Source organism: Salvelinus namaycush, chromosome 17, assembly GCF_016432855.1.
Source record: "Salvelinus namaycush isolate Seneca chromosome 17, SaNama_1.0, whole genome shotgun sequence".
Classification (NCBI taxonomy): domain Eukaryota; kingdom Metazoa; phylum Chordata; class Actinopteri; order Salmoniformes; family Salmonidae; genus Salvelinus; species Salvelinus namaycush.
The window spans coordinates 36,725,110-36,745,687 of record NC_052323.1 but is presented as its reverse complement, the minus strand read 5'-3'; the positions used below and the strand labels follow the sequence as shown (position 1 = coordinate 36,745,687).

Genomic DNA, 20,578 nt, shown 5'->3' with positions numbered 1-20,578 from the left:
ACCTTGAAGATGCTGGAGGAAACAGGTACAAAAGTATATATATCCACAGTAAAACGAGTCCTATATCGACATAACCTGAATGGCCGCTCAGCAAGGAAGAAGCCACTGCTCCAAAACCGCCATAAAAAAGCCAGACTACGGTTTGCAACTGCACATGGGGACAAAGATCGTACTTTTTGGAGAAATGTCCTCTGGTCTGATGAAACACAAATACAACTGTTTGGCCATAATGACCATCATTATGTTTGGAGGAAAAAGGGGGAGGCCTCAAAGCCGAAGAAGACCATCCCAACTGTGAAGCACGGGGGTGGTAGCATCATGTTGTGGGGGTGGTAGCATCATGTTGTGGGGGTGGTAGCATCATGTTGTGGGGGTGGTAGCATCATGTTGTGGGGGTGGTAGCATCATGTTGTGGGGGTGGTAGCATCATGTTGTGGGGGTGGTAGCATCATGTTGTGGGGGTGGTAGCATCATGTTGTGGGGGTGGTAGCATCATGTTGTGGGGGTGCTTTTCTGCAGGAGGGACTGGTGCACTTCACAAAATAGATGGCATCATGAGGTAGGAAAATTATGTGGATATATTGAAGCAACATCTCAAGACATCAGTCAGGAAGTTAAAGCTTGGTCGCAAATGGGTCTTCCAAATGGACAATGACCCCAAGCATACTTCCAAAGTTGTGGCAAAATGGCTTAAGGACAACAAAGTCAAGGTATTGGAGTGGCCATCGCAAAGCCCTGACCTCAATCCTATAGAAAATTTGTGGGCAGAACTGAGTGCAAGCAAGGAGGCCACAAACCTGATTCAGTTACACCAGCTCTGTCAGGAGGAATGGGACAAAATTCACCCAACTTATTGTGAGAAGCTTGTGGAAGGCTACCCAAAACATTTGACCCAAGTTAAACAATTTAAAGGCAATGCTACCAAACACTAGTTGAGTGTATGTAAACTTCTGACCCACTGGGAATGTGATGAAAGAAATAAAAGCTGAAATGAAATCACTATTATTCTGACATTTCACGTTCTTAAAATAAAGTGGTGATCCTAACTAACTTTTACTAGGATTAAATGTCAAGAATTGTGAAGAACAGAGTTTAAATGTATTTGGCTAAGGTGTATGTACATTTCTGACTTCAACTGTTCTGGTAGCATAGCTGGTCAAACTAAGAGCTGTAAGACAGGCAGAGTTTGGGGCGTAAGGTTGACCAAGAAACTGAAGTTGAAATTGGGTTTCTATTTCAGGAACAAATCTTGCTTTTCAATGTTAGTCTGAAAGGATGTTGTTCAAAGCACTTAAAAAATAAATAAATCTGTGCTGGATTATGGTGATATTGTCTATATGCAGGCCTCAGCACGTACCTTAAACTCTGGACAGTGTATCATGGTGCTTTAAGATCTATTACCAATGCTAGATCACTCACCCATCACTGTGATCTGTATGCAATGGACCTCTCTCTCCACTAGGAGGCTAAAGCACTGGTACACTTGTTTGTACAAAGCATTGATGACAACTCCCTTTGTATCTCTGTTCCTTACTGACCAGATCAGTCACTCATTATAGTCTTAGTTCACAGTTGCTGCTGTCCTTGTCTGTTCCTAAGGCTAGAACTGAGATGGGGAAGCAATCTTTTTCCCATAATGCCCCTTCATCCTGGAACATGCTTCAGAAGATTGTAAAGTTAGGGGAGTTAGTGTCCTTGCCTGTTTTTAAGACTGATCGACAACACTTTGTGACAACTGCAGTTGTTTCTAATATTCAATTGTGTTTGTAACTTGTGACACTTTGTCTTTTGTGTGTATACTGTATTTTTCTGTAATGTTTTATGGACACGCTGCTATTTCCCTGTTTTGCCTTCTTGCCAGGTCGCTCTCACAAAAGAGGTTTTTAACCTCAATGGGTTTTACCTGGTTAAAAAAAAAAGTCAAACAAAGTCAAATAAATACATCTAAAATGTCCCTTTCTTTTACCAATAGGACTGTTGACCATTCTCTGTGAGGCAGAGCGGTACCCAGGGGCCTTGGAGCTGTCTGGAGGAGGGGCCATCATGCCATCCATCTGGCCCATGTAGGCGGGGGGGGCAGAATACTGCTGCTCAGGAGGGGAGCGGGCAGGGAGGTGGCACGCACCCCACACCTGGTTGTTACCCACCTAATAGAGAGAAGTGGTTAGTGAGCAACTGGGGCACAGGCACTGACGTTTAGGTCACAACCTTTAAACATGTTGTTACTCTATGGCAGGGCTCTCCAACCCTGTTCCTGGAGAGATACCCTTCTGTAGGTTTCAACTCCAACCCTGTTCCCGGAGAGATACCCTCCTGTAGGTTTCAACTACAACCCTGTTCCCGGAGAGATACCCCCCTGTAGGTTTCAACTCCAACCCTGTTCCCGGAGAGAAACCCTCCTGTAGGTTTCAACTACAACCCTGTTCCCGGAGAGATACCCTCCTGTAGGTTTCAACTCCAACCCTGTTCCCGGAGAGATACCCCCCTGTAGGTTTCAACTCCAACCCTGTTCCCGGAGAGATACCCTCCTGTAGGTTTCAACTCCAACCCTGTTCCCGGAGAGATACCCTTCTGTAGGTTTCAACTACAACCCTGTTCCCAGAGAGATACCCTCCTGTAGGTTTCAACTCCAACCCTGTTCCCGGAGAGATACCCTTCTGTAGGTTTCAACTACAACCCTGTTCCCAGAGAGATACCCTCCTGTAGGTTTCAACTCCAACCCTGTTCCCGGAGAGATACCCTTCTGTAGGTTTCAACTCCAACCCTGTTCCCGGAGAGATACCCTTCTGTAGGTTTCAACTACAACCCTGTTCCCAGAGAGATACCCTCCTGTAGGTTTCAACTCCAACCCTGTTCCCAGAGAGATACCCTTCTGTAGGTTTCAACTCCAACCCTGTTCCCGGAGAGATACCCTCCTGTAGGTTTCAACTACAACCCTGTTCCCGGAGAGATACCCTCCTGTAGGTTTCAACTCCAACCCTGTTCCCGGAGAGATACCCTTCTGTAGGTTTCAACTACAACCCTGTTCCCAGAGAGATACCCTCCTGTAGGTTTCAACTCCAACCCTGTTCCCGGAGAGATACCCTTCTGTAGGTTTCAACTCCAACCCTGTTCCCGGAGAGATACCCCCCTGTAGGTTTCAACTCCAACCCTGTTCCCGGAGAGAAACCCTCCTGTAGGTTTCAACTCCAACCCTGTTCCCGGAGAGATACCCCCCTGTAGGTTTCAACTCCAACCCTGTTCCCGGAGAGATACCCTCCTGTAGGTTTCAACTCCAACCCTGTTCCCGGAGAGAAACCCTCCTGTAGGTTTCAACTACAACCCTGTTCCCAGAGAGATACCCCCCTGTAGGTTTCAACTCCAACCCTGTTCCCGGAGAGATACCCTCCTGTAGGTTTCAACTACAACCCTGTTCCCGGAGAGAAACCCTCCTGTAGGTTTCAACTACAACCCTGTTCCCAGAGAGATACCCTTCTGTAGGTTTCAACTCCAACCCTGTTCCCAGAGAGATACCCTCCTGTAGGTTTCAACTCCAACCCTGTTCCCGGAGAGATACCCTTCTGTAGGTTTCAACTACAACCCTGTTCCCAGAGAGAAACCCTCCTGTAGGTTTCAACTACAACCCTGTTCCCAGAGAGATACCCTCCTGTAGGTTTCAACTCCAACCCTGTTCCCGGAGAGATACCCCCCTGTAGGTTTCAACTCCAACCCTGTTCCCGGAGGGATACCCTTCTGTAGGTTTCAACTCCAACCTCGTTCCCGGAGAGATACCCTTCTGTAGGTGTTCCCTCCAACCCAAGTTGTAACCAACCTGATTCAGTTTATCAACCAGCAAATTATTAGAATCAGGTACGCTAGATTAGGGTTGGAGTTAAAACCTACTGGATGGTATCACTCCAGGAACGGGGTTGGAGTTAAAACCTCCAGGAACAGGGTTGGAGTTAAAACCTCCAGGAACGGGGTTGGAGTTAAAACCTCCAGGAACGGGGTTGGAGTTAAAACCTCCAGGAACGGGGTTGGAGTTAAAACCTCCAGGAACGGGGTTGGAGTTAAAACCTCCAGGAACGGGGTTGGAGTTAAAACCTCCAGGAACAGGGTTGGAGAGCCCTGCTCTATTGTAATAAAATGTTTTTCTGTGGATAATAAAAATAGTGGCACCCACCTGGTTGTTGTTGTCGAACATGCTGCTGAAATGGTTGAAGAGGGCTGCAGGGCCGAAGTTAGGGGGCATCTGCTGGGGCTTGGCCCCACCATGGACCTGCTGCTGCATCTGAGAGCCGTTCATCAGACCCATGGAGGACTGGGGCTGAGGGGGCATGGAGGTGGGCTGGGACGCCTGGGGAAGCTTCTGTTTGGGGTGCTCATGTTGTTGCTGTGTGTTGTGGGGTAGGAACGGTTGTTGTTGTTGCTGCTGCTGGTTGGGGTGTTGATAGTAGGGCCCTGTCGGGGGCTGCATGCGGTGTGAGATGCGGGGAGCGGGAGCCGAGAAGTGGGGTACGGTGCTGTTGGGGTGTTTGTGTGAGGGGGCGGAGGAGGATGGGGGGAGGTGGGAGCTGGACTGAAGAGGGAGGAGAGGTGGAGGGGGGTCTGATGAGGTGGTGGAGGTTAGGGGAGGAGGGGGTTGGTGCTGCTGCTGGCGGGGCTCAGGTTTGGAGGGGGCAGCCATGGCAGGGGCGGTGAAACCACCTGAACTAACCACAATGTTGACTGAGACGAGCTGGGCCTCCTGAGAGAGGAAGGGAGTCAGCTTCTCCTTGCCTGGGGGAGCAGTGGGGGCGCTGGGGGGTGACTTTGGGGGCTGTGAGATGGGTGCGACCTGGGGATGAGGAGTGTTAGGGGCGTACGTAGCCATTAAGCCCGTGTGTTGGTGGGCGGGAGACCCTGTACCTCTCACTGAGTGACTACTACTACTGACAGTGGTGGCAGTAACCATGGAGACAGAGTTGACCCCTGTGTGCTTGGGGTCAGAGGTGAACAGCTGTTTCCTAACTGAGGAAGGGGTGGGGGCACTGGGTTGGGCCTGGGCCCCATGAGGGGGGTTAGGGATGTGAGGTGACCCTGTAGTCGTAGCTGTCTGACTGTTAGAGGCACTAGGACTGGAGACAGAGGATGATGTGTTATTGTGATCATTATGACTAGACAAGTTGGATCTGGGCTGGTTGTTACCACTACTACCACCGTTGTGTTTGGGGGAGCTGTTGGCGCTACCGGGACTCAGCGGCCGCACCGGGAACGGGCCCCAGGTGCTGGCGGCAGGGGAGAAGGTCCCACCAAACTGGGCCATGGGCAGCCTGGGGAGCCTGATCTGATGCATGGTCTGGGCTGCCAGGAGGGCCAGCTGGGGATGGGCGTAGGCCAGGGGGAGAGACACGGGGAAGGGCTGTCTCACCCCAGACAGACCCTTACCCATCTTACCCCCTGTCTGAGAGGAAGAGGACTGGAAGGAGACCCCAGAGGACGTGACCAGGGAGCCCAGGGCCTTGGCCCCGATGGTGAGGTTAAGGTTAGCCCCAGTGGGGGTGGGGAAGGGGGCTGAGGTGATCTTGGAGCCCGGGGCCCTGATGTGGTTCCTGGGGATGAGGTCCTCTAGTTCCTTGGCTGGGTCCTGGATCAGAGAGTTGATCAGCTGGACTGCGTGGCGTGTCGACTCTGTGCCACCTCTGGAATGGACCATCACAACACAGAGGTCAGGGGCCACACAACAATGTACACATTCCACGGACATGGTTCCAACCAATCACAGTATCTCAACTCTTCACTGATCTCCTGGAGATACGGCAGGAGGATTGATTAGACACTCCACTTCATTCCTTTTAAATACATAGAATCACTCATAAATCAACACATAGCTATTAACCTTTTAAATACGTAGAATCACTCATATCAGTGGTTCCCAAACTTTTTATAGTCCCGTACCCCTTCAAACATTCAACCTCCAGCTGAGTACCCCCTCTGGCACCAGGGTCCGCGCACTCTCAAATGTTGTTTTTTTGCCATCATTGTAAGCCTGCCACACACACACTATACGATACATTTATTAAACATAACAATGAGTGTAAGTTGTCATCATAACCCAGCTCGTGGGAAGTGACAAAGAGCTCTTATAGGACCAGGGCACAAATAATAAATTTCTCTCTTTATTTAACCATCTTACATATAAAACCTTATTTGTTCATCAAAAATTGTGAATAACTCACCACAGGTTAATGAGAAGGTTGTGCTTGAAAGGATGCACATAACTCTGCAATGTTGGGTTGTATTGGAGAGAGTCTCAGTCTTAAAATCATTTTCCACACACAATCTGTGCCTGTATTTAGTTTCATGCTAGTGAGGGCCGAGAATCCACTCTCACATAGGTACATAGTTGCAAAGGCCATCAGTGTCTTAGTGTGATTTGCCAAGGCAGGATACTCTGAGCGCAGCCCTATCCAGAAATCTGGCAGTGGCTTCTGATTAAATTCTATTTTCACAGAACCGCTTGTTGCAATTTCAATGAGGCACTCTAGTTCAGATATCGGTAAGTGAACTGGAGGCAGGGCATGAAAGGGATAATGAATCCAGTTGTTTGTGTTGTCCGTTTTGGGAAAGTACCTGCATAATTGCGCACTCAGGTGCTTCGCTATATCACATTTGACATTGTCCGTAAGCTTGAGTTAATTTGCACACAAAACATCATACAATGATGGAAGACCTGTGTGTTGTCCTTGTTAATACAAACAGAGAAGAGCTCCAACTTCTTAATCATAGCCTCAATTTTGTCCCGCACATTGAATATAGTTGCGGAGAGTCCCTGTAATTCTAGATTCAGATCATTCAGGCGAGACAAAACATCACCCAGATAGGCCAGTCGTGTGAGAAACTCGTCATCGTGCAGGCAGTGAGACAAGTGAAAATTATGGTCAGTAAAGAAAACTTTAAGCTCGTCTCTCAATTCAAAAAAACCTGCCAATACTTTGCCCCTTGATAACCAGTGCACTTCTGTATGTTGTAAAAGCGTTACATGGTCGCTGCCCATATCATTGCATAATGCAGAAAATATACGAGAGTTCAGGGGTCTTGATTTAACAAAGTAAACCATTTTCACTGTAGTGTCCAAGCTGTCAGGCATTCCCTTGGCAGCAAGAGCCTCTTGGTGGATGCTGCAGTGTACCCAAGTGGTGTTGGGAGCAACTGCTTGCACGCGCTTTACCACTCCAATATGTCTCCCTGTCATGGCTTTTGCGCCACCAATACAGACACAAACACATCCTGACCACCAAAGTCCATTTGATGTCACATAGCTGTCCAGTACTTTAAAAATATCCTTTGTTGTCCTGGTTTCCAGTGGTTTGCAGAAGAGGATGTCTTCCTTAATTGACCCCCCATAAACGTAACGGACATATACCAGGAGCTGTGCCAGGCCCGCCACGTCTGACTCATCCAGCTGTATGCATAGAATTCACTGGCTTGTATGCAAACCAGCACTTGTTTCAAAACATCACCTTCCATGTCACTGATACATTGTGAAAAAGTGTTGTTTGATGAAGGCATTGTCTGTATCGTTTTTTTGTCCTTTACCCCCAGCATTGTCCCAGCCATATCCGCGGCAGCAGGAATAATTAAGTCATCCACTATAGTATGGGGCTTGCCTGTCCTAGCCACTTGGTAGCTCACCATATAAGACGCTTCCGTGGCTTATTCTTCAAATTGTCATGTTTTGTTTCTAAATGTCTGCGCAAGTGAAGGTTTCCCGCGAGAGAGTAACGGTTTATGTGAGCGGATGTTAATTATTTGACTAGGCTACCTGTATTTGACACTGTGTTGTTATTTCGCTGAACACAAGATGGTTTAAATTTTATTTTTGCCAGTGAAACGAGGCTACTCAGGCGAGAGAAGAAAAAAAATCACCCAAATGTATAGCCCCGTTGGAAAATATAAACATATTGTTTATTTTTTTTATTTTTAAGTGAATCACATTTTTATTTGGGGTACCCCCGACGGCATTGCGCATACCCCTGGTTGTTTGGGAAAACCTGACTCAGATAAATCAACGCATAGCTATTACCCTTTTCTCTGCTTTCCTCCTGTTCAGTTCTCTACTCTGCTGACTGGTGTAATAGTGGGCTGCTGCCACCAGAGGGCCCTCCCTGTCCCTACCTGATGGTGATCATTCTCTCTCCGTTCTTGTCTTTCTGCTTGTCCACATCGATGTGTGCTCCCGTCACGTCCTGTATAGCTGTGATGTTGCAGCCTCCTCTACCCATGATCCTCGACACCACCGAGGCCGGGACCGACAGCTTCTTGGACCTGCAGCCCGGAGAGAGAGAGATTCATATGGGGTTTAGAACCGGGCCAAAGCACAAGATCCATGGGGAGCCACAGGCCTGACAACTTACTTTTCCTCATTGACTAAAACAGTGGTTCCCAACCAAGGGTACCTGGCCTATCCACAGGGGGGACTTGAGAAGACTCATGAGACCATAGGCCTACTGGTAAAATACACATGAGGGGGTACTTCAGGGGTACTCCAGGCAGAGCAAAATTCAATTGGTGGTACAGTAACTGAAAAAGGTTGGGAACCACTGGCCTAAAATGACCTATAGATTAACTTGAAGCATTTCCAGATGGATTTTATGGATGGTGTGTGTGTCTACCCACCGTCTCACCACCTCCTTCCAACCCTCCTCTCTCTTCTGTCCCCTCTTGGGGCTGGTGAGGCTCTTGCTGTTGGAGGATGTGACGGGTAGCGACATGGTCTTAAACTGAGACGGTACAGAGCTGCTGGGGGTCAACTCACTCATGTCTGGAGCTCTGAGAGGGGGGAGGGACAGAGGGGGAGCGGGCGAGATGTGGGGGAGAGAAAGAGAAAGGGATAAAAGGTCAGATTCACAATTAATATGGTTGCTGTTTTTAACTACGTACTTGTATTAGAAATGTACTGTTCTGTGTGATTGGTGGTGCTTGACCAGCTCCTTTAGGAAAACTACAGTTCTAACTCAAACCAAAGGTGCTGCAGATCACTCACTTCTGTGTAGGTTTGGAGATGGAGACGGTGACTGGGTGTAGCTGAGGACAGTGTCTCTTCTCTGGGCCTGGCTGCAGGCTGTGAGAGGGGCCCGAGGACGAAGAGGAGGAAGAGGAAGAGGAGGAAGAGGAGAGGTCAGGGAGGAAGTTGAGCTCCTGGCTCTTGCCCCCACTGCTGCTACTCTCACTGGCACAGTCGGTGCTGTCCAGGGGGTCTGAGTCGCTGGTGCCCCCTGCACCCCCAGCCCCGCCCCGCGGCTCCCCATGGATCTGGTTTGCCTTGTGCTGTGCCAGCACCACCTGCTGGACAGAGATGGAATTATCACTGATTAGACACCTTGATTGACTTGCTTTGACTGTTTGAGACGGTAGAATTTTGAAAGGAAATGTGTATGTATTTACAGCCTCAAAAAAAAAAAAAAAAAAAAAAACACTGGCTTCACTCGTCCTTGAATTTAGCTACATTATATTTTACAGTCATGACCAGCAGTATGTGGACACCTGCTCGTCTAACAGCTCATTCCAAAATCATGGGGATTAATATGGAGTTGGTCCCCCTTTCCTGCTATAACAACCTCCCAACATCTAGTGGAAAACCAGACAAGTGAACATTGCTGCGGGGACTTGCTTCCATTCAGCCACAAGAGCATTAGTGAAGTCGGGCACTGATGTTGGGCGATTAGTCCGGGCTCAGTCGGCATTCCAATTCATCCCAAGGGTGTTAGATGGTGTTGAGGCCAGGGCTCTGTGCAGGCCAGTCAAATTCTTCCATACCGATCTTAAACCATTTCTGCATGGACCTCGCTTCATGCACAGGGGCATTGTCATGCTGAAACAGGAAAGGGCCTTCCCCAAACTGTTGCCACAAAGTTGGAAGCACAAAATCATCTAGAATATCATTGTATGCTGTAGTGTTAAGATTTCCATTCACTGGAACAAGGGGCCTAGTCTGAACCATGAAAAACAGCCCCAGACCATTATGCTTCCTCCACCAAACTTTACAGTTGACATTGGGGCAGGTAGTGGTCTCCTGGCATCCGCCAAACCCAGATTCGTCTGTCGGACTGCCTGATGTGCGGCTGCTCGGCCATGAAAACCCATTTAAAAAAGCCCCAAACAAAACAGTTCTTGTGCTGAAGTTGCTTCCAGAGGCGGTTTGGAACTCGGTAGTGAGTGTTGAAACCGAGGACAAACTTTCTATGCGCTTCAGCACTCGGCGGTCCCATTCTGTGAGCTTGTGTGGCCTACCACTTTGCGGCTGAGCCATTGTTTCTCCTAGACTTTTCCACTTCACAATAACAGCACTTACAGTTGACCAGGGCAGCTCTAGCAGGGCAGAAAATTTGATGAACTGACTTACTGGAAAGGTGGCATCCTATGACGGTGCCATGTTGAAAGTCAGAGCTCTTCAGTAAGGACATTCTACTGCCAATGTTTGTCTATGGAGATTGCATTGCTATGTGCTCGATTTTATACACCTGTCAGCAATGTGTGTGGCTGAAATAGACAAATCCACTCATTTGAAGGGGTGTCCACATACATGTGTGTATACATATATATATATAAGTTTGGACACATCTACTCATTCAAGGGTTTTTCTTTATTTTTACATTGTAGAATAGTGACATCATCAAAACTATGAAACCAAAAAAAGTGTTAAACGAATCAAAAATATATTTTATATTTGAGATTCTTCAAAGTTGCCACCCTTTGCCTTGACAGCTTTGCACACTCTTGGCATTCTCTCAACCAGCTTCACCTGGAATGCTTTTTTAACAGTCTTGAAGGAGTTTCCACATATGCTGAGCACTTGTTGGCTGCTTTTCCTTCACTCTGCGGTCCAACTCATCCCGAACCATCTCAATTGGGTTGAGGTTGGGTGATTTTGGAGGCCAGGTCATCTGATGCAGCACTCCATCACTCTCCTTCTTGGTCAAACATCCTGAGGTGTGTTGGGTCATTGTCTTGTTGAAAAACAAATGATAGTCCCACTAAGCGCAAACCAGATGGGTTGGCGTATCGCTGCAGAATGCTGTGGTAGCCATGCTGGTTAAGTGTGCCTTGAATTCTAAATAAATCACTGACAGTGTCACCAGCAAAGAACCCTCACACCTTCTCCTCCATGCTTCACGGTGGGAACCACACATGCAGAGATCATCCGTTCACTCACACCGTGTCTCACAAAGACATGGCGGCTTAAACCAAATATCTCAAATTTGGACTCATCAGACCAAAGCACAGATTTCCACCGGTCTAATGTCCATTGCTCATGTTTCTTGGCCCAAACAAGTCTCTTCTTCCTATTGGTGTCCTTTAGTAGTGGTTTCTTTGCAGCAATTCAACCATGAAGGCCTGATTCACGCAGTCTCCTCTGAACAGTTGATGTTGAGATGTGTCTGTTACTCTGTGAAGCATTTATTTGGGCTGCAATTTCTGAGGCTGGTAACTCTAATGAACTGATCCTCTGCAGCAGAGGTAACTCTGGGTCTTCCTTTCCTGTGGCGGTACCAATGATTGCTAGTGTCATCATAGTGCTTGATGTTTTTTGCGACTGCACTTGAAGAAACTTTCAAAGTTCTTGACATTTTCCGGATTGACTGACCTTCATGTCTTAAAGTAATGATGGACTGTCGTTCCTCTTTGCTTATTTGAGCCATAATATGGGCTTGGTCTTTTACCAAATAGAGCTATCTTCTGTATACCACCCCTACCTTGTCACAACACAACTGATTGGCTCAAACGCATTAAGGAAAGAAATTCCACAAATTAACTTTTAACAAGGCACACCTGTTAATTGAAATGCATTCCAGGTGACTACCTCATGAAGCTGGTTGAGAGAATGCCAAGAGTGTGCAAAGCTGTCATCAAGTCAAAGGGTGATTCTTTTGAAAAATCTCAAAACATATTTTGAGGTGTTTAACACTTGATTCCATGTGTGTCATTTCATAGTTTTGATGTAGAAAAGCAAAACCCTTGAATGAGCAAGTGTGTCCAAACTTTTGACTGGTACTGTGTGTATTATATATGTGTGTGTGTGCGTGTGCAAAATCTAAATGTGAATCTATACTTTAAATACACCAACCGCCAGTGGGTCCTGCAGTATGATTGGTTAGTTACCTGTGGGTCCTGACGTATGATTGGTCAGTTACCTGTGGGTCCTGACGTATGATTGGTTAGTTACCTGTGGGTCCTGACGTATGACTGGTTAGTTACCTGTGGGTCCTGACGTATGATTGGTTAGTTACCTGTGGGTCCTGACGTATGATTGGTTAGTTACCTGTGGGTCCTGACGTATGATTGGTTAGTTACCTGTGGGTCCTGACGTATGATTGGTTAGTTACCTGTGGGTCCTGACGTATGATTGGTTCGCTGGGGGAGGAGTCCTTGGTCTTGTTCTTCTTGCTCTTGCGGTTGGTGCTGGTCGTCGTGGCAACACTGGCCCTCTTCTTGCCGAACACAGAGCTGAAGGAGGGCGAGGTGGCGGGAATACCGATTGTGGTGGTAGTGGTCGCACTGGGGGGGTCGATGGGGGGGTCCACTTCTGAAGAGCGGGAGGGATGAACGTAGAGTTGAAGAGATAGTTCCACAATATTACATTGACATGCGTTTCCTTACTTTGAAAACAGTCTACGGACAAGGATTGACTGCAATCTACACTTAGCTTTTGTTAAACTAGCCACAGCAAACAAATGTTAATAATCAGCATTTTGGGAACAAAAGAATAGATATTGAAATTAAGATATCATTTACCCTCAGCGGAGTCATCCTGCTTCTGCATCTCACAGTCCTCCTCCCCCTCCTCCTTGTTTGTCTTCTGCTCCTCCTCTTCCTCCTCCTCCTCCTCCTCCTCCTCCTGCTTTTTCTTCTGTTCCTCCTTCTTCTTCTTGCGTTTCTCCTTGCGTTTCTCTCTCTTGGCGGCCAGGGCCTGCTTCTTGCTCTCCTCTCTGGACTTCTCCAGGTCCAGCTCCTTGAGGAGAATGCTGGCGTTCTTGTTGGCTTCAGCAGCCTGCTGGTCTTTGGCTTTGACGATGGTCTCCATGCACTGATGGCACTTCTTCAACAACTCCTGAGAGCAAGGGAGGGATGGAGAGTTGGTGGAGTTAGTGGACACAACTCTTTCTAACCCACTGCCATACTTATACAAGATATGGCGCATTTGACAGTCAATGATATCCAGCCAACATACAAGCTCAAAGAGTGACCATTCCAAACCGGTGGAGGTGTTACCTTGTCAGCGATGGTGGCGATGTATCTCATACACTCAATGTCTGAGGGGAACTGGTTGACCTCCTTTACCAGGTACTGAACCACCTTTACATGCCCCTGAGAAACACAGACAAGGGGAGAGAGAAGATGAAAGATAACTGTAAAATAGGCCAATATTGTTTCAGGCTGGGAGCAGTAAAGGTATGGGGAAGACTGTAGGACCTAGTACTGGAACTAGGTAGTGAGAGGGCCAGGTGTTGCAGAGGGGAAGGGTCATCCTGCGACACGACCTACCTTACGGAAGGCAGCCATGAGCGGTGTGATCTTGCGGTTGTCTGCAGCGTCTACGTCGGCCCCAGCCTGCACCAGCAGCTGAACCACGTCAAAATGGCCGCCGTTGGCCGCCAGCCACAGAGGTGTGTTCCCTTTCTTATTGCGCACGTCAATGTGAGCCCCTCTGGAGAAGGGAGGAAAACAGGGACAAGAGATAAACACAGGATAAAAAAATGAACGAGAGAATCAAAACATTACCTTTTAGGGAAATTGCTGGCTTCAAAATTAATACTCTGACAAAGACCTTGATTAATTCAGAATGATTGATTAGTTGGTTTAATGCCCACCTGTTGATGAGCAGCTCACAGAACTTGTAGTGGCCCTTGTCTGCAGCGATGGTGAGGGCTGTGTCTCGGGACGAGGGGACAGGAGGGGCGTTGACGTCAGCCCCTTTATCCAGCAGCACCCGGCCCACTTCAGCATAGCCCCCCGACGCTGCCTCCATCAGAGGGGTCAGACCAGTCTAACAGGGGAGGGGGAGGTCAACATCAAATGTACAATATGGGGCAAATCCCTCAAACACTTAGTCAGGCACTGGGAGACGGAGTGACAATTCTCTAGTTAGGATTCACCAGAGCCTATATGTAACTTGGCTCTGGACTTGATATACTGCTATAATATGGACCGCTAACGGTTCTGTCTCCTCACCTTGGCTCTGTGCTCTACGTTGGCCTTGCGGTCCAACAGCAGACTGACCACCTCAGCGCGGCCCTGGAAGCAGGCCAGAGTCAGAGCCGTGTTCCTGTTAGTCTCGATCTGAGCGTTGATGTCTGAGCCCATGTCCAGCAGCAGCTTGACCGCTGGTACGTGACCGTTCATCGCTGCCAGCATCAGGGGAGAGATACCCAGCTTACTGCCAGTCCTACAGACAGAGAGAGAAAGAGAGAGAGAGAAAGAGATCGAGGGAGGATTTTATCAATTGGTGAGAGACGTGAGGGACTTTCACTACCAAAGATGCAGTCATCATTCATTTAAATAACCCAGTGCACGTTTCTGATGTAAGAAATGCTATTTCATAAATAAATGTATTTGGTCAAGACCTGGGAAAGTAGTGGTATCAGTTAAAAGAGAAAACAAGTTGGTCCCGTCCCATACCTGGAGTTGATCTCTGAGCCGGCGTTGAGAAGGATCTTGATGATGTTGACATAGCCTCCAGACGCCGCCAGGCTCAAAGGGGTGTAGTCTGACACGTTACGATGTTCTTTATTAGCTCCTCGCAACAGCAACAACTCCACCACCTAGGAGAGGAGACAAGGAAATGTAAGTCTATTGTTTTCTCAACATACCTATTTCTGTGAAAGGGGAGTTGATTTAGTTTCAATGTGGTGATTCATAGAAAGGAAGTGAGCGTGTACCATAGAATTACACACTAGAAACACATTTAAGGCCTCCCGGGTGGCGCAGTGGTCTAGGGCACTGCATCGCAGTGCTAACTGTGCCACCAGTCTCTGGGTTCGCGCCCAGGCTCTGTCGCAGCCGGCCGCGACCGGGAGGTCCGTGGGGCGACGCACAATTGGGCTAGCGTCGTCCGGGTTAGGGAGGTTTTGGCCGGTAGGGATATCCTTGTCTCATCGCGCTCCAGCGACTCCTGTGGCGGGCCGGGCGCAGTGTGCGCTAACCAAGGGGGCCAGGTGCACGGTGTTTCCTCCGACACATTGGTGCGGCTGGCTTCCGGGTTGGAGGCGCGCTGTGTTAAGAAGCAGTGCGGCTTGGTTGGGTTGTGCTTCGGAGGACGCATGGCTTTCGACCTTCGTCTCTCCCGAGCCCGTACGGGAGTTGTAGCGATGAGACAAGATAGTAATTACTAGCGATTGGATACCACGAAAATTGGGGAGAAAAGGGGATAAAATTTATTTAAAAAAATAAATAATAATAATTTTAAAAAAAAAGAAACACATTTAAATCAGATGTCTGGTGTACCTCTTGTCGTCCCCCTGAGCAGGCCAGGGAGAGGGGCGTGTCTTTGGTTCTCTCTGACTGGGCCTCTATGTCACCCCCTTTATCCAGAAGGAGCTCCACCACCCCTACGTGGCCCGCTGTTGCAGCCAGGATTAGAGGGGTGAACCCTGGGGAGAAGACGAGGAGAGGAGGGGGTCACAACCAGATATACAGATTCACCCAATACAATGTGAAGCACTTTGAACACTGTATAAATCCTGTCTTGGATGTATGAAAAAAATATTCCTGATTAATCCGAAAATAAAAGATGTCTGACGGATATACAGGCCCGACTAACATTTAGAATGAACAGTAACTTTGTGTGTTACCCTTCTTGTCGCGATGCTCGATGTTGGCTCCTCGTGCGATGAGAACAGACACCAGCTCCTCGTGTCCTCCGGCACATGCCAGCGTCAGCGCAGTGTCATGGTTACTCTCCGTCTGAAAGGAGAGGGACACACACACACATTTACAACAACGCTGTGTGTAGGTGTGTCTCAGTCTTAAATGTGTGTGTGTGACCATCGGCTTTACAGTACATGAGCATCGATATCCACAGCGTGTGTGTGTGTGTGTGTGTGAACAGTGACTTACGTGTGCGTCGATGTCCACAGAGGGGTAGAGGGGCAGTGGGGAGGGGGGTGAGCCCATATTGGAGGGGGTCTGTGACAGGGGTTCAGACAGGGGGGTTGGAGATGTTGTAGTGTTCAACATGGGTACTCTGCTGCCCACCGCTGCTGGAACACAGAAAGAAAAGGAGAGAAAGGGAAAAGTATCTGTTACTTTTCAGGCCTTTCTTCTGAGGAATTTGTGTATCAGTATTGTTCTTTCAAATCAGTGCAGTTGAAGGAAAGGAGACAAGAAGTATTCTAAGGAGGAAATTAGTTAAGACTTGAGATGCACCCACCCACAGCAGGTAGAACAGCTGTAAGACCACGCTACGCTGCACCCACTCACCTGCCATGATGTCATCCAGCGTGTCTGTAAGCGTCTGAGCGGGCGTAGCCACCATGAGTCCGTCTGGGGCCTGCTGCCCTACCATCCCTGGTCCTAACCCCTGACCTTGACCCTGACCCAGCATCTGCTGGCCCACCAGTACCCTCTGCAGCTCAGGGCTGGTACTGCCAGGGCATGGGTAGTCAGCTGGGCACGGGCTGTACTCAGGTAAGGGCTGGATGGGCACAAAGGCAGTCTGGAGGGGGGGAGGAGGGGGGTGGAGATGGGAGTGGGGGGAGCATAGGGGATGGGGTGAGGGCGAGGGGGGCAGGGGGGGCTGCAGTCCATCCCTGTAGAGGATGGTGTCCACCTGGGGTAGTTTAGCGTAATCTTCCACCTCGTCGTCGTCATCATCATCATCCTCATCTTCGTCATCCTGGAATAGGAATGAGGCAAACTTCTACAAATTAAGCATCTAAAAGAAGATCTCAAAAACAGCAGGAATGTGATCAGGACAGCTTAAGTCTGGAAAATTATGATTAGACACCAAGGGGGGGGGGGGCGACGGTCGTGTCTCTACTAGACACCAAGGGGGGGGGCGACGGTCGTGTCTCTACTAGACACCAAGGGGGGGCGACGGTCGTGTCTCTACTAGACACCAAGAGGGGGCGACGGTCGTGTCTCTACTAGACACCAAGAGGGGGCGACGGTCGTGTCTCTACTAGACACCAAGGGGGGGCGACGGTCGTGTCTCTACTAGACACCAAGGGGGACGACGGTCGTGTCTCTACTAGACACCAAGGGGGACGACGGTCGTGTCTCTACTAGACACCAAGGGGGACGACGGTCGTGTCTCTACTAGACACCAAGGGGGGCGACGGTCGTGTCTCTACTAGACACCAAGGGGGGCGACGGTCGTGTCTCTACTAGACACCAAGGGGGGCGACGGTCGTGTCTCTACTAGACACCAGGGGGACGACGGTCGTGTCTCTACTAGACACCAGGGGGACGACGGTCGTGTCTCTACTAGACACCAGGGGGACGACGGTCGTGTCTCTATTAGACACCAGGGGGACGACGGTCGTGTCTCTACTAGACACCAGGGGGACGACGGTCGTGTCTCTACTAGACACCAGGGGGACGACGGTCGTGTCTCTACTAGACACCAGGGGGACGACGGTCGTGTCTCTATTAGACACCAGGGGGACGACGGTCGTGTCTCTATTAGACACCAGGGGGACGACGGTCGTGTCTCTATTAGACACCAGGGGGACGACGGTCGTGTCTCTATTACACCAGGGGGACGACAGTCGTGTTTCTATTAGACACCAGGGGGACGATATTAGATACCAGGGGGTGATAGACACCAGGGGGTGATATTATTAGACACCAGGGGGTGATATTATTAGACACCAGCGGGTGATATTATTAGACACCAGCGGGTGATATTATTAGACACCAGGGGGTGATATTATTAGACACCAGGGGGTGATATTATTAGACACCAGGGGGTGATATTATTAGACACCAGGGGGTGATATTATTAGACACCAGGGGGTGATATTATTAGACACCAGGGGGTGATATTATTAGACACCAGGGGGTGATATTATTAGACACCAGGGGGTGATATTATTAGACACCAGGGGGTGATATTATTAGACACCAGGGGGTGATATTATTAGACACCAGGGGGTGATATTATTAGACACCAGGGGGTGATATTATTAGACACCAGGGGGTGATATTATTAGACACCAGGGGGTGATATTATTAGACACCAGGGGGTGATATTATTAGACACCAGCGGGTGATATTATTAGACACCAGCGGGTGATATTATTAGACACCAGGGGGTGATATTATTAGACACCAGGGGGTGATATTATTAGACACCAGGGGGTGATATTATTAGACACCAGGGGGTGATATTATTAGACACCAGGGGGTGATATTATTAGACACCAGGGGGTGATATTATTCGATACCAGGAGGAAAATGCCAGAAAAGCAGAAACTCCTGACTACTCAGAATAAACAGACCACCGCCAACAACTCCTAACCTCCTCATCATCTTCTTCTTCCTCCTCCTCCTCCTCCTCCTCTCTGTTCTCCTCGTCAGACCCGGTGTCCGACCCGGGCTGTGGGTGCGTGTTAACCCCTGGTGGTGCTGTGAGGACCCCGGGCATGGTAGTGTTGGCCCCTTCCCACGGCCCTGGTCCCGGGCCCTGGCCTGCCTCCTGCTCTTCCTTCAGGCCCTTGGCCTCCATGTACTCTTTGGTGAACTGCTGCTGGGTCTTCAACTGCAGCTGGCGCTCCACCTTCTGCAGCTCCTTCAGGATCTTCTTCTTCTTCTGGACCTAGAGGACACACGCCACAGGGGGGATCAGACCCATAGTTCTATGTTCAGGTCTCGCTCATCCATTGGATGAGAGATTTCATAGACCCATCAGATCCTATCAGACCTAGGTGGTGTTCATTAGGCACTTGGTTCTGGGGACCCCAAGGTGTCCACATTTTGGTTTTTGCCCGAGCACCACACAGCTGATTCAAAAAAAGATGTATTATTTGAATCATTTTGCTCAGGCAAACACCAAAACGTGCACCCCAAGTTTGGGAAACGCTGGTCTATGACCTCATCAATAATTCAATAGGATCTCTGTGTTCCTATACCTACGAATGATCATCCGTCTGCTCTCACCTGCTCCTCCCGGCTCTTCTTCAACTCTTCAATCTTGTCTTTGGTGAGCGGCTCTCCCTGAATGAGTTCCAGAGACTGCAGCTGGGCCTTCTCTATGGCTGAGATCCTCTGGCCCAGCTCATTAAGCTTCCCCTCTGTCTCCTCCACGATACACTCCAGGGGCTGGCACAGGTGGAAGGGGGGCAAGGCCTCTGCATCCCCGGGCCCCGGGCCGGGACGTACCCCTCCTGGACTGGAGGGGCTGGGAGGGATGGCAGCGTGTCTCTGCTTTGACGAACCTGGAGAGGAGGGATGGGGGAAGAGGGATGAGAAGGATTGAGGGAGAAAGGGATGAGAGGAAGATTAGGTCACACTACAATGAAGTCAATTCCTCATCAGTTGAAGTCACGTCATCGTTAGACACTTTTGATAAGTATACTGAACCAAAATATAAACGCAACATGTTTCATGAGCTGAAAAAATTTATCCCAGAAATGTTCCATATGCACAAAAAGCACATCTCTCAAATGTTGTGCACAAATTTGTTTACATCCCTGTTAATGTGCATTTCTCCTTTGCCAAGATAATCGATCCACCTGACAGGTGTGGCATATCAAGAAACAGCATGATCATTACAAAGATGCACCTTGTGCTGGGGGCAATAAAAGGCCACAAATGTGCAGTTTTGTCACAACACAATGCCACAGATGTCTCAGGTTTTGATGGAGTGTGCAATTGGCATGCTGACTGCAGGAATGTCCAACAGAGCTGTTGCCAGAGACCTGAACGTAAATTTCTCTACCATAAGCCGCCTCCAGCGTCGTTTTAGAGAATTTGGAAGTACGTCCAACCGGCCTCACAACCGCAGAACACGTGTATGGCAATTTGAATGCACAGAGACACCGTGATGAGATCCTGAGGCCCATTGTCGTGCCATTTATCTGCCTCCATCACCTAATGTTTCAGCATGATAATGTACGGCCCCATGTCACAAGGATCTGTACACAATTCCAGGAAGCTGAAAATGTCCCAGTTCTTCGACATGTCTCCCATTGAGCATGTTTGTAATGTACGACAGCGTGTTCCAGTTCCCGCCAATATCCAGCAACTTCACAGAGCCATTGAAGAGGAGTGGGACAACATTCAACAGGCCACAATCAACAGCCTGATCAACTCTGTGAAGGAGATGTGTCGCGCTGCATGAGACAAATGGTGGTCACACCAGATACTGACTGGTTCTGACCACGCCCCTACTTTTTTTTTTTTAAGCCATCTGTGACCAACAGATGCATATCTGTATTCCCAGTCATGTGAAATCCATAGAGTAGGACCTAATTCATTTAATTTGACTGATTTCCTTATATGAACTGTAACTCAGTAAAATCTGGGAAATTGTTGCATGTTGCATTTATAATTTTGTTCAGTATAGAACAGGCCAGGCCAAGGCTCCCCGTTCTTAACTGGCCAGGCCAAGGCTCCCCGT

General features: G+C 48.9%; 1 protein-coding gene across 11 annotated transcripts in view; it reads right to left on the bottom strand.

Moving 5' to 3' along the window:
- The window catches only part of LOC120062579 (ankyrin repeat and KH domain-containing protein 1-like), a 64,789-nt gene that overhangs the window by 3,707 nt on the left and 40,504 nt on the right, over positions 1 to 20,578 (bottom strand). For 6 of the 11 annotated variants that reach the window (XM_039012657.1, XM_039012660.1, XM_039012661.1 and 3 more), the window contains 18 exons: positions 19,117 to 19,394; positions 18,479 to 18,775; positions 16,438 to 16,873; positions 16,075 to 16,217; positions 15,810 to 15,921; positions 15,463 to 15,608; positions 14,638 to 14,780; positions 14,191 to 14,404; positions 13,830 to 14,005; positions 13,504 to 13,666; positions 13,231 to 13,326; positions 12,754 to 13,069; positions 12,345 to 12,544; positions 9,005 to 9,306; positions 8,638 to 8,790; positions 8,137 to 8,286; positions 4,163 to 5,660; positions 1,967 to 2,147 (listed from right to left, as the gene is read on the bottom strand). In XM_039012657.1, the coding sequence (XP_038868585.1) occupies positions 1,967 to 2,147; positions 4,163 to 5,660; positions 8,137 to 8,286; positions 8,638 to 8,790; positions 9,005 to 9,306; positions 12,345 to 12,544; positions 12,754 to 13,069; positions 13,231 to 13,326; positions 13,504 to 13,666; positions 13,830 to 14,005; positions 14,191 to 14,404; positions 14,638 to 14,780; positions 15,463 to 15,608; positions 15,810 to 15,921; positions 16,075 to 16,217; positions 16,438 to 16,873; positions 18,479 to 18,775; positions 19,117 to 19,394 (5,004 nt within the window). The remainder of the gene's footprint in view (positions 1 to 1,966; positions 2,148 to 4,162; positions 5,661 to 8,136; positions 8,287 to 8,637; positions 8,791 to 9,004; positions 9,307 to 12,344; positions 12,545 to 12,753; positions 13,070 to 13,230; positions 13,327 to 13,503; positions 13,667 to 13,829; positions 14,006 to 14,190; positions 14,405 to 14,637; positions 14,781 to 15,462; positions 15,609 to 15,809; positions 15,922 to 16,074; positions 16,218 to 16,437; positions 16,874 to 18,478; positions 18,776 to 19,116; positions 19,395 to 20,578) is intronic. The other 5 variants (XM_039012662.1, XM_039012667.1, XM_039012659.1 and 2 more) reach the window with 4 other exon arrangements.